The 13,684-nt window shown below is 41.5% G+C and overlaps 1 protein-coding gene across 1 annotated transcript in view; it reads right to left on the reverse strand.

Annotated features, from left to right (window-relative positions):
* ATP8A2 (ATPase phospholipid transporting 8A2) overlaps positions 1–13,684 on the reverse strand; it is a 1,022,388-nt gene that overhangs the window by 714,422 nt on the left and 294,282 nt on the right. The window contains exon 16 of the mRNA XM_077484049.1: positions 3,552–3,624. Within this exon, the coding sequence (XP_077340175.1) occupies positions 3,552–3,624 (73 nt within the window). The remainder of the gene's footprint in view (positions 1–3,551; positions 3,625–13,684) is intronic.

Below are 13,684 nucleotides of genomic sequence, written 5' to 3' on the forward strand. Positions count from 1 at the left end.
GTCCTCCCAGAATCTTGCTCCCATGCACCCCCTGGGGCACGCACCCGGGAACATCCATGACCGCCGGGTCCAGAGGATTCAGCGCATCATGGTAAACGGTAGCTGATAGCAGCAGTTTACCATGTGATCGCTCCGTCAAATGACGGAGCGATCACTTGTAAACAAAGCAGCATCACGTCATGACGCTGGTTCCTCCCTCCCCTCTCTGTACTGATCGGTACAGTGAGAGGGGAGAGGGGGAGAGATGGCAGCAGCACTGTGGGCTGGATGTGTAGTGCCCACAGCGCTGCTCAGTGCCAATACTGTGCAATACTCTGCATCACTGTGCAATACTCTGCCAATACTGTGCAATACCCTGCCAATACTCTGCAACACTGTGTAATACTCTGCCAATACTCTGCAACACTGTGCAATACTCTGCTAATACTGTGTATTACTGCAATACTCTGAGAATACTCTACCAATACTCTGCCAAAATTTTTTAACAGAAACAACAAATATTTTTATTTATTTTTTTACCAAATTTTATGTCTTTTTTGATTTATAGCGCAAAAAAATAAAAAAAAACAGCGGTGATTAAATACCACCAAAAGAAAATTCTATTTGTGTGAAAAAAGGACAAACATTTCATATGGGTACAGTGTTGCATGACTGAGTAATTGTCATTCAAAGTGTGAGAGCACCAAAAGCTGAAAATTGGTCTGGTTAGGAAGGGGGTTTAAGTGCCCAGTGGTCAAGTGATTAAGGTAATGGCCTTATGGGCATAAAAAAAACCCCCAGAAGGACAAGGCTCCTAAGAGCCTGATGGGGGATCAATGTGCCCACCAGTCAGAGCAAACATACATCTAAACTGAATGTTTAAGCCCTTGTACACACGGTTGGACATTCCAACAACAAAATCCGTCGGATTTTGTCCGAAACTGGTGTTGCATACACATGGTCGGACAAAGTTGTCGGAAAATCTGATTGTTCGTAACGTGATGACGTTATTTAGTTATGATGGGACTACGTTCAGGCTAGTAGCCAATAGCTTTGGTCTAGGAATTTGATCTGAGCATGCGTGGCACTTTGTTCGATCAGAATTCTCTACAAACGATCGGACAAAGTCCGATCGGATTATGTTGTCAGAAAATTTTTATATCCAGCTCTCAAACTTTGTTGGTCGGACATTCCGATGGAAACAGTCCGATGGAGCCCACACACGGTCGGATTATCCGACAACATGGTCCGATCTGACTTTTTCCGTTGGAATGTCCGACCGTGTGTACAAGGGCTTACAGTAACCCAACCCCCAATACTAATCTAAGGGGAGATGTATACTATCACTGCATCAAATACACTATTTCTAATGGCAGTAAATAGTTAAATGACAATAGTAGTAGCAAAAATACTATCATAACACAAATGTAATTTGGTGAAAGTTTTGGAGCTTACAGTGATATAATATGCCAAATTATTGGTTCTGGAAAACATAAAGGTCTTCATTCCCTTTCTCTGCTGGAAGCTGAAGATTACAAACTACACAAAGCAAATTGCAGATCTATAATCAGGCACGATCCAGCCATCTTTTATGTAAAAAAACTGCCGCAATCATACAAGTTCTAACATCTAGGCTCATGATAGCGAGAGATTAGATTTTCCTGGTGTGAGCTCATTAGGCTAAGCTAAGACGTTTTAGCAATTGTTTCTCGTCATCTTTTGTGTTGTCATCTAAATGCGCTAAAACTTTTTCAGAGCTGAAATTATTTAGTGCTTCAGGTGTTAATTTTTTTAAACAAATGTGCTATATATCACAAGGAATAAAATTGAATTTTTCATAACTTTAGGAACATAACTTTTGTCTGTACTTGCTGAGATCTTTCAAAGTCCTAAACATGCAAATAATTTCTACTTTTAAAACTGACAGCCACAACCAATTTGTTCTTGTTGTATGAGTCAGTGCATTTCCCCAGGGAGTATAGGGCTTTTTATTATATTCATTAATATACTGTATATTGTATGCTACTGCATCCCTCGTGTTTGCGTTATAGGGTTCTTCTTTATTGGTGCTGCTGATCATATACTTGCTTTTAGCATTGTACCCTCTAGTGCAGGGGTAGGGAACCTCGGCTCTTCAGCTGTTTTAAAACTACAAATCCCATCATGCCTCTGTCTCTAGGAGTCATGCCTGTGATTGTTAGGGTCTTGCAATGTCTCATGGGAGTTGTAGTTTCAAAACAGCTGGAGAGCCAAGGTTCCCTACCCCTGCTCTAGTGGCTACCTAACAGACGCACAACTCAGGTTAGAAGGATGGCAAAGGATGCCTGTGTAATAAATATGAGTTGTGTCTAAAAAGATTGGTGAATGGTCCTGTACCTCAATGGCAATATGGACCAGGTGCGCACATGCACATGGCTATCTAGAGACAAGTTAAGAAGTGCCACCTAGAGTGGAGTACACATGACCATCAGGTAAACCCGCTGTGACCAGTTAAACGTAGTCAGTGTGAGAGATAGGGTCACAGTGCAATGGAGCAACATGTAAACATCAAGTTCTGCTACAAATTGGGGAAAACGGCGACAGAGATGCATGAAATATTGGTGCAAGTGTACAGGACGGAAGCCATGAGCAGAAAATGTGTTTACGACTGGTTCAAATGCTTTTGTGACAGGAAGGAAATGACTGAGAATGAGCCACATTTGGGCTGGCCGTCAACAAGCAGAACCCTAGACATGATCGAGCGAGTGAGACAAATGCTGGTTCGGAGTCCGGCGACAATTGATGGTGGAGGAATTGGGCCTTAGCAAGGACATGGTGCGCACCATCATCCGCAAGGATTTGGGCAAGCGGAAGATCTGTTCCGGGTTTGTACCACACAAGCTGACAGACGAATAGATAGCAAAACAGATGGAAACCTCTAGAGATTTCATTACCGTGTGTCACCAGGATTCCTCCTTTCTGGGAACCATCATCACAGGGGGTGAGACCAATTCTTGGCTCAGCGAGGTGTACCTGTGCTCGATCATCCACTGTACTCCCCTGATATGGTGCATGCGGACTTCTGTTTCCCTGGCTGAAGAGCATCATGAAGGGTGCATGTTTTGTGGACGTGGCGGCAATCCAAGAATGTGGGACTGCGGTTCTGCAATCGATTCTTAAAGAGGCCTTTGCTGACAGTTTCCAGAAGCTTTATGAACAATGCAAAAAGTGTGTTGTGAAGAATGGTGATTATTTTGAAGGTCAATAAAGGTAATTTGTATCTTCTGTTTTCTTTGATACCATTCACCAAACTTTTTAGACATACCTCATATGTTGGTATGACTTAGACCTGTCAGCAATGTGCAGCGGAGAAGACCTAGCAACAAAGGAATGCTGTATTATACTGTATATCAGTGACCTATAACCATGGGTACCTGAGAAGCTGTATGTGTTATCATGCCAGGAGGGTTGTTTCTTTTCTGAAAACTACTGTAAGTGGGTATTTGTTAAGGGTACAGTTTTAATAAAAAATAGGGCTTTCCAAAGTTCTTCGTTAACATTGAAAATCTAAATACAAACTCTATAGTACTTACACTTTCACCTTCAATATTCTGAAACAGTTTAGGGTCATCAAAGTCACACGATTCACTTGTAGAAGGTAACTGGCTAAAGGAGAAGAAAAAACAATGTCATCATTTAGGTTTTTTTATGTTAAACATTAGCGTAGAATATTTTGTAATATCTTCTTCACATATAAACTTCTCAATAGTTCCCAGCAGAAACCAACAATTTATGGCAGTTTTTGTACTATTTGGTGAGAGAAGTGCACTAAAAAGGTAGCTTAAGGCTGGGTTCAAATATATGTGGCTGTGGTTTGCAGTCTGAAGTCCGGTGCATTTCTGTTCAATGGTTCGGGTGCAATTCATGTGCGCATTTTTCCCGGAATTTGCACCTGAAAAAACGCACAGGACCATTTTCAAAATGTGCACCCTGCACATGTGTGAACCGGCTCCATTGAAAACCGGTCACATTCATATGGTATGTGAATTGGATGCGGATTTTAGCCGCATCCAGTTTGCATATATGTGAACCCAGCCTCAAAGAAACTTGGACTGAGATAAATAGGCTGCCACTACTAACATCCTTCTGAAAATCCTAGTTGCACATATGTCTCTGGTTTCAATACATTCTGATTCACTGACCAGAAGCAAATATAGCACAAATAAAGTCAGAGCAAAGTCAGTGACTTACAGTATTGAATCCAATAGTTCAACCTGGCAGCGGCAAAACTTTCACCACTGGTTTGCTGGAGGGACTTCTACAATGAAATGGGTAGGTCACTTAGTGCCTCCAAATATAGCAGTCTCACCACAGCTCTAACAAATAAGTAACAGGTTGCACTAAGCATAAACATTTCCTGCGCATATAATTCTGCCTCAGAGTCTAATTGTGCAATGGATCATCAAAAGCAACAGAATAACATTCTTCTGGTATTCTTCATGGATGCAGCCCTCCTCTGATTGGGGGATCTAATAGACAACTGTAAAAGAGCACACAGGAGGGTGCACACGCCTAGTGCATTACCAAAGATTTATTGTATAAAACAAAACATTAAGCCAAATGGATACTCACAAAAATGGATGTATGCAGGAGTTGTATGACACAAAATATCAATCCAGTGAAGGAATAGGGTGGCCAAATACGCATTCCAGGGGATGCACCTCCTTCTTCAGAGTTAAAGATTATCTCTGGATTGAGATGCAGTGTCATAAAATGCATGTATACATCCGTTTTTGTGAGTATCCATTTGGTGTATGTTTTGATCTATACAATAAATCTTTGGTAATGCACTAAGCTTGTGTGCCCTCCTATGTGCTCTTTTACAAATAAGAAATGTGTTCAAGAAGCAATTCCTCTGTGTTTCCTCTTAGGCTGCTGATATCCTAAAGTTTTGATTTTAAAGTTGAAGCTATAAGGGCTCATGTCAACAGGCCTTTTTTGGCCAACACAGCTGAATGCCTTCTAATGGAAAAAGCATTATCTGACAATGGCTGTAGTTGGCCTGCCTTCCAATAAGCACTAATAGGACATGTTGTGTCCAAAAAAATTAGCGCAACACAAAACAGATCAAATAAAACCTCTACACTTCTATATGCACTGCTCCATTAGAACCAATGGCAATTTGCTGTGTTTGAGGTACGTTCCAAACACACGTCAAACACAGCAAAATGATACACGTGTATGTGAATCCCATTTCTGTCATCATACACAATTAGGATTCCTACCTTTTTTCCAATCTTAAAGAATATTAAACAGTAAAATTAGAGACAAAACATCACTCCAATAAACTGCACAAACACAAGCTACACACAATGAATGCACTAAACGTCTGCTAGAAACACAACTCAGTTCAATACACTGGCTAGTCTCCTCTACTATGGATCTTACTACTTTCTTCTAGAAATCCCTCCATAATGTTAAGGAGTATGTAATTCTCTATAGTCAAAGGAAAAAAAAAACACACATGGTCATTGCAGTTTCAAAACTGGTGGAAATCTTATATGCTAACAATGACTACTTTAATCTACAGATTTTGGAGGGGTCTTTTTAAAGAATCTGCACTGCATCATAAAACAGCTTCTAATGGCAGACAGGATATAAGCGCTGAAGCCTTCAGCCAAAATATTAAATCGTCGGATAGGAATTTGACTGAAACTAATTACTATGCATAAGCCTTTAAGTAAACTTAAAAAAAAAGAAAGACACATAATCACTGCATGTCATATGGGTTTCACCAGATTACTTTTTCTGTGTATTTAAAGTAATGCACGTGGTCATATATACATATGGAACAGCGCATACATATGTGGATAAGGAGAAAGCCAGGCAAACACGGACATCTCCTCGCTCAGTAAAGTCTCCAGTGGATTAAGAGCCTGCTAAGAAATTCCGCACAGTATAAACCTTTCAGCTTTGAACAGGGGAAAGTTTTGGACACAGCTAAATGGAATATTTTCAGCCAGATTTGTGCTAAATATGGGCCCACTGACTGCTAATGACAGTATGCCAATGTTCAGCGTGAGGAAGTCATGCCAGGAGTGCACCATGGCTCACTGTAAAGGGTCACTAAGTCTACAATGTGGCCTAAAAAGTAAAATTTTTCAGACAGATATGTAAAATATATATTTTTTAAAGAATATTACAAGAATATTAAAACCACAAGCTGAGAACAGACAGATCAAAATCTGGCCAGTACAACAGGGACCAAACAAATTTTGATCTGTGTATGGTATGGTATATAGTGTTTTTTTCTTTGTTTTTCTTTGTTATTAATGCACGCATTTATCTATTTATCTTTTAAGGAATTTTGAACATCATTTGGACATTTTTTTGCACATGTATATACCTTTCCTTTTCATTGTCTGCACCTTTTTGTGGAGATATCAATATTTTGCACTTTAATATATACATTTTTTGTACTTTATTTATCCCTTGGTGGATCTTTTTTAATGTTTTAGAGTGATTTTTATTACCATGTGAGATCACTTTCTGCTGGTTTTATTTATTATTATCACTTTGTTTATGTAGATAGGCATATTTTATTAGGTACTCCAAGTAGCGCGAGGGACACTTTCACATACTTGTTTAACAGAAGTTAGTTCTTAGATCCACTTCTGTTAAATGGACACACTGAAAACTATTAGTGAATGTATTGGCATAATCCTTTTCATGTGAAAGAATCCAATCCAATGAAGACCTGTTTCCTTCTCTTGTCTCACTAGATATGTCTTATCTGAATATCACTTGTAATGCCTTTCAGTGCTATTTCTTCCACAGTGTTACCTTAGTTAAAGCAAACACACTTCCATGGTGTAGTAATTTAAAACTTCAACATTTCTTGTAATATTATACACTTCCATTTAAAACAGAGACAATGTATGGAAAATGAAGACTACGACGAGTCATAGCTCCTGTCCGACTCACGATCCTAAGTGTTTGCATCACCTGACTCCACCCAATGCATATGGTCACAGTCACGTGACTTCCTCAGGGAAGTCACGTGACTGAGACTGACGATGCACATTGGGTGGAGTCAGGTGACACAAACACTGAGGATCGTGAGTCAGACGGCAGCTTTGGTCCCATTGTAATCTTCATTTGCTACGCGTTGTCTCTGTTTTAAATATAAGTGTACAATATTAAAATATATGTGGAAGTTTTAAATTACTACACCATGGATATTTGCGTATATTTGCTTTAACTAAGGTAAAACGGTGGAAGAAAGAGCATTGAAAGGCCATATGAGGGATATCCAGATATGGACATACCTAGTTAGACAAGAGATGGAAAGAAAGAGGTTAAACAGCCAAGGAGCCTGGGTATATACCCTGAAGGCATTTACAGACCTGGAAACAGGTGAGTGCAGTGGTGAAAGGTGGTGGGAGTTAGTTTATTGCTACCATGGAGGATGCACAAGGGTGAAGGCTGAAAGAGGATTAATATAAGGTGCACATCTGGAAGAAAGTGCTAATTTCAGCAGAAAGTGTCAGATATGAGCTGTATATACATGCATGAACTGTGTACTTTATTTTGGATTTTTTCACGTGAAAAGGGATTATGTCATAATTATGTATTTGGATTAGGATTGTTTTATATATATATATATATATATATATATATATATATATATATATATATATAGGAAGGACAGTATGGTGGCCTGAAATTAAGGGAGGAGCCCGGGGGGTATTTAACCACTTACAGACCGGACCATTTTGCTGGTCAAAGACCAGACCACTTTTTGCGATTTGGCACTGCGTCGCTTTAACTGACAATTGCGCGGTCGTGCGACGTGGCTCCCAAACAAAATTTACGTCCTTTTTTTCCCACAAATAGAGCTTTCTTTTGATGGTATTTGATCACCCCTGCGGTTTTTATTTTTTGCGCTATAAACAAAAATAGAGCGACAATTTTGAAAAAAACGCATTATTTTTTACTTTTTGTTATAATAAATATCCCCCAAAATATATATAAAAAAACATTTTTTTCCCTCAGTTACGTATTCTTCTACAATAAGCGATTATTGATTGGTTTGCGCAAAAGTTATAGCGTTTACAAAATAGGGATAGTTTTATAGCATTTTTATTAATAATTTTTTATTATTTTTTTTTTTTACTAGTAATGGCAGCGATCAGAGATTTTTATTGTGACTGCGACATTGTGGGGGACCCATCGGACATTTTTGACACATTTTTGGGACCATTGTCATTTATACAGTAATCACTGCTATTTAAATGCAGTGATTCCTGTGTAAATGACACTGGCAGTGAAGGGGTTAACAAGTGGGTGGCAGTGTAGGGGTTAAGTGTTCCTAGGGGTGTGTTACTAACTGTGGGGGGGTTGTGTTTTCATTTAGTGAACACTGATCTCTGCTCCAATCACATGGAGCAGAGATCAGCGTCACTAGTTGCTAGGCAGAATGGAGAAATGCTGTTTACATGGCATTTGCTCCATTCAGCCGTCCCATGAGACGATCGCGGGGATGCCAGCGGCGATCGAGTCTGCGGATCCCGCGACCGGACTCACGGGGGTCCCGACCAGCGCGGGAGCGTGCCAGCGGCGGCGCGCTCCCGATGGCAGGGCGGCATTGAAGATTGGATGTACCTGTACGCCAATATGCCTGCCCGTGCCATTCTGTCTACGTACATCGTCGTGCGCTGGTCGGGGACCGGTTAAGCAGACCACCCCCACTGGTCTTTGTCGGTTCCAATGTGTTGTACTAAACATCACTAGACTGACTCTCCCAGCTCACCTCATGTTCATGAGTCTGAGCATTGGATCGCAAGTGCATCGCAGCTACTCCATTTGTGGTCTTCATCAGCAGTTCCGGCTCACTGTTGCAGGTAGGATTCAAACCTTTTCGTTACATGTGCAATCTTGCGATTAGTTATGCTTCCTATACTGCATCCCTTTCAATAAAAAAACCTGCCACCGAGTTGTTGTCGCTCATGTCCCGACATCATTTGGCACAGGTGTAGTACGTGCATAGGTTCTTCTGCCTATTTTGTCATCTCATCTGCAAATCATACGATTCATTGGTAGATCTAAGCCTCCGAGCCACTTGTTGTCCGATATCACTCGACATATGATATCCAGGCTTCACTGAATATAGGATTCACTGTGCATGGGGTTGCCGTCTCATCCATTTGGAGATGAGCATGTATAGCTTGTACGGGTTCTGTGGCTGATTGAGATGGTAATTAGACCACCCTGGTGCCTTGCCTGCACCTTAATTAGCCTGGGGGGTTGGGTGGTTGGTTGTGTTCGGTTTGAGGTGGCATACACTCTACAACCAATTTGCATCAGATCCATTTAATACTACTTACTACTGATTCGTATTGGATTTGTTTCATACATTTATAACCAATTCGTATCGGAGTCATCTTTCTTTACAAACCGCTTCGTAGCAGACATAATTTCATACATTCAAACCATTGTCTATCATGTTCCTCATTCATAAAATTGTCATCACCTCATAAGTCCCTTACCCAATTCTCACTGCTTCATAGTAATTGCACCATATCATTCGTATGTATTCGTACTCATTCGTTGGGATTTGTACCTCATTCGAGCCCAGACTCCTGGCAGCCTTCTGCTCGAGTCCATTCGTATCTAGCTGCCTAGGCGGCACGAACATTACGAATACACATAATTCACTCACAATACAAGCCACTTCTGAATCAAGTCGCATCAGCAGCGTATGTCCCAAATCCTTTGCCCTATATACTCCACCTCTCGGGCTAGATATCACGCTATTCCAGACTCACAATGCCTGGTGCCCAGTGGTCATTCTAGACCAGTCGTTATCTCATCTGCCCAACCTATCGGAGTCTAACCCATTGCTACCTTTCCTTAACAACCCTCTGAGTAGTAGCCAGTTCACCAGACACCTTAGGATCCTACCGCTTAACTTAGGCCTTGACCCTGGCCGATAATCTGGATATTCCTTTCAGATCGGAGCAGCATCACAACACGGGGTACTGGACCAGGTCACCAAGAGAATGGGCAGGTGGAAATTCCGCTTGCTTTTCCTGATACATTCCGAATCCGTAAGCAGAAACATTAGAAGCCTTCAGCAAGCTTTCCCAATAGTACATTATCAGCTCAAATAAATAATTACCTCCCTAACCAAGTATTTTGCCCCCTTCTCTTGGCATACTGTCCAGTAGACCAGGGCACACTTCGGGTCTACTTTATGTTGTTAGTCTTGTGACGTGTTTATGTGGTTCACATTGCTCCTGGAAAAAGGGCTCCAACCATAAATAAGAAGGCCAGTATGGTGGCCTGAAATTATGGGAGGAGCACAGGGGTGTATTTAAGAAGACCACCCACACTGGTCTTTGTCGGTTCCAGTGCGCAATACCCACCCACCCATTCCCCTTCTTAGGGCACTTCTCTTAAAACACTTTCTCTACAAAACCATCCTCTGACTTATCTTGGGTATGCCCCCTTCTCTTGGCATACCATGGCACATATCAGGTCTACTTGATATTGTTAGTCTTGTGACATGTTTATGTGGTTTACATCTCATAGGGCTCCGAATATATATATATATATATATATATATATATATATATATATATATATATAGTGCCTTGCGAAAGTATTCGCCCCTTGAACTTTTCAACCTTTTGCCACATTTCAGGCGTCAAACATAAAGATATAAAAATTTTATTTTTTGTGAAGAATCACCAACAAGTGGGACACAATTGTGAAGTGGAACGAAATCTATTGGATAATATAAACTTTTTTAGCAAATAAAAAACTGAAAAGTGGTGCGTGCAAAATTATTTACTTTCCCCCTTTACTTTCAGTGCAGCAAACTCACTCCAGAAGTTCAGCGAGGATCTCTGAATGTTTCAATATTGTCCTAAATGACTGATGGTGATAAATAGAATCCACCTGTGTGTAATCAAGTCTCTGTATAAATGCACCTGCTCTGTGATAGTCTCAGGGTTCTGTTGAAAGCGCAGAGAGCATCATGAAGACCAAGGAACACACCAGGCAGGTCCGTAATATTGTTGTGGGAGAAGTTTAAAGCCGGATTTGGATACAAAAAGATTTCCCAAGCTTTAAACATCCCAAGGAGCACTGTGCAAGCGATCATTTTGAAATGGAAGGAGTATCAGACTACTGCAAATCTACCAAGACCTGGCCGTCACTCTAAACTTTCAGCTCAGACAAGGAGAAGACTGATCAGAGATGCAGCCAAGAGGCCCATGATCACTCTGGATGAACTGCAGAGAACTACAGCTGAGGTGGGAGAGTCTGTCCATAGAACAACAATCAGTCATACACTGCACAAATCTGGCCTTTATGGAAGAGTGGCAAGAAGAAAGCCATTTCTCAAAGATATCCATAAAAAGTCTCGTCTAAAGTTTGCCACAAGTCACCTGGGAGACACACCAAACATGTGGAAGAAGGTGCTCTGGTCAGATGAAACCAAAATCGAACTTTTTGCCCACAATGCAAAATGATATGTTTGGCGTAAAAGCAACACAGCTCATCACCCTCAACACACCATCCCCACTGTCAAACATGGTGGTGGCAGCATCATGGTTTGGGCCTGCTTTTCTTCAGCAGGGACAGGGAAGAAGGTTAAAATTGAAGGGAAGATGGATGCAGCCAAACACAGGACCATTCTGGATGAAAACCTGTTGGAGTCTGCAAAAGACCTGAAACTGGGACGGAGATTTATCTTCCAACAAGACAATGATCCCAAACATACAGCAAAATCTACAAAGGAATGGTTCACAAATAAACGTATCCAGGTGTTAGAATGGCCAAGTCAAAGTCCAGACCTGAATCCAATTGAGAATCTGTGGAAAGAGCTGAAAACTGCTGTTCACAAACGCTCTCCATCCAACCTCTCTGAGCTCGAGCTGTTTTGCAAGAAAGAATGGGCAAGAATTTCAGTCTCTCGATGTGCAAAACTGATAGAGACATACCCCAAGCGGCTTGCAGCTGTAATCGCAGCAAAAGGTGGCTCTACAAAGTATTAACGCAAGGGGGTCGAATAATTTTGCACGCCTCACTTTTCATTTTTTTATTAGTTAAAAAAGTTTCAAAAATCCAATAGATTTCATTCCACTTCACAATTGTGTCCCACTTGTTGGTGATTCTTCACAAAAAATAAAAATTTTATATCTTTATGTTTGAAGCCTGAAATGTGGCAAAAGGTTGAAAAGTTCAAGGGGGCCGAATACTTTCACAAGGCACTGTACACACACACACACACACACACACACACACACACACACATATATATATACACAGAGACAATTATTGTTTTTTTAAGAAAGGCGCAGCCAACACATTCACTGATTATCTAATTATTAGTTGTGGGAACACAATAATTTGGTTTGCTGCCATACCATAGCACTTATCACTTTTAGGAACACACGGGATAATACACTGTGGTTCACTGAAAAACCTTTGTTGATCAGCCGCTGCAGCCAATCAGCAGCTGCCTATGTCAATGTTCAACTCCCGCTGGATATCAAAAACCTCCAAGTAACTGAGTTATGGACTCATAAAAAATAGGATTTTTGTACTCACTGTAAAATCCTTTTCTCTGAAGTTCATTGACAGACACAGCATCTTCATCTTGACCTTAGGGTTATATCGCCCCTTTAGGAGAGGACTAGGAAGAACATGTTAAAAACAGCAAAACTGCACAGTACCGCCCAGGGGGCGGTCCTACTGGCTATAACCCTTCACACTGCATCCAGCAGCTCAGTTCATCAAAAGCAGTACGAACATAAATAGGAGGGGTGGGTGCTGTGCCCGTCAATGAACTTCAGAGAAAAGGATTTTATGGTACAAAAATCCTATTTTCTCTTTCGTTCATTGATGGACACAGCATCTTCATCTTGACCTTAGGGAGGTCCTCCAGCAGTGTCAAAAAATGAGGGGTGGGAACAGCAAGAAAATAACTCCACCCATAACAACCAGAGCTCCTCAACATAGGAGTTGCAACCTTAAACAGCCACCTGCAAAGCCTTGCGGCCAAAGCAAGCATCCGAAGATGCATGCGCTCACATCAACCTTGTAAAATTTTATGAAAGTGTGAACGGATGACCAGGTCGCCGCCTTATACGCCTGAGAAACAAATGCTTATTGTCGGAAAGCCCAAGAGGCACCAATTGCCCTGGTAGAATGTGCCATGACAGGAAAGGGAGGCGCCCGCCCCCTTATGGCATAAGCCCGAAGCACAATCTGTCTGATCCACCAAGAAATGGTGGCCAACTAGACCACCAGGCCCTTCTTCGGGCCCAGCCACCGATACAAACAGCGAGTCCGACCTCCAAAAAAGGAGCTGTAGCAGACAGATACACCCGCAGAGCCCGGACCACGTCCAAGGAATGCAAAGCAAGACAGAAGCACAATGTCCTCATTTAGCTGAAAGGCCGAAACAACCTTTGGAAGAAGCGAAGGCTGCGGGCACAGCACCACCTTATCCTTGTGGAGAACCAAGTAGGGAGACTTGCATGACAAGGCCGACAACTCAAACCCTCCTGGCAGATGTAATAGCCACTAGAAAGAATACTTTCTGAGAGAGTTTCAATAAGGGGATCTCCCTAATGTTTTCTGAAGCACCGAGAGCACCATATTCAAATCCCACAGAGGCAGCGGTGGTCAAACCGGAGGGGCCACATGTCAAACC

The sequence above is a fragment of the Lithobates pipiens genome, unplaced genomic scaffold, assembly GCF_037356315.1.
Source record: "Lithobates pipiens isolate NorthernLeopardFrog02 unplaced genomic scaffold, aLitPip1_a1.2 Scaffold_16, whole genome shotgun sequence".
NCBI lineage: Eukaryota > Metazoa > Chordata > Amphibia > Anura > Ranidae > Lithobates > Lithobates pipiens.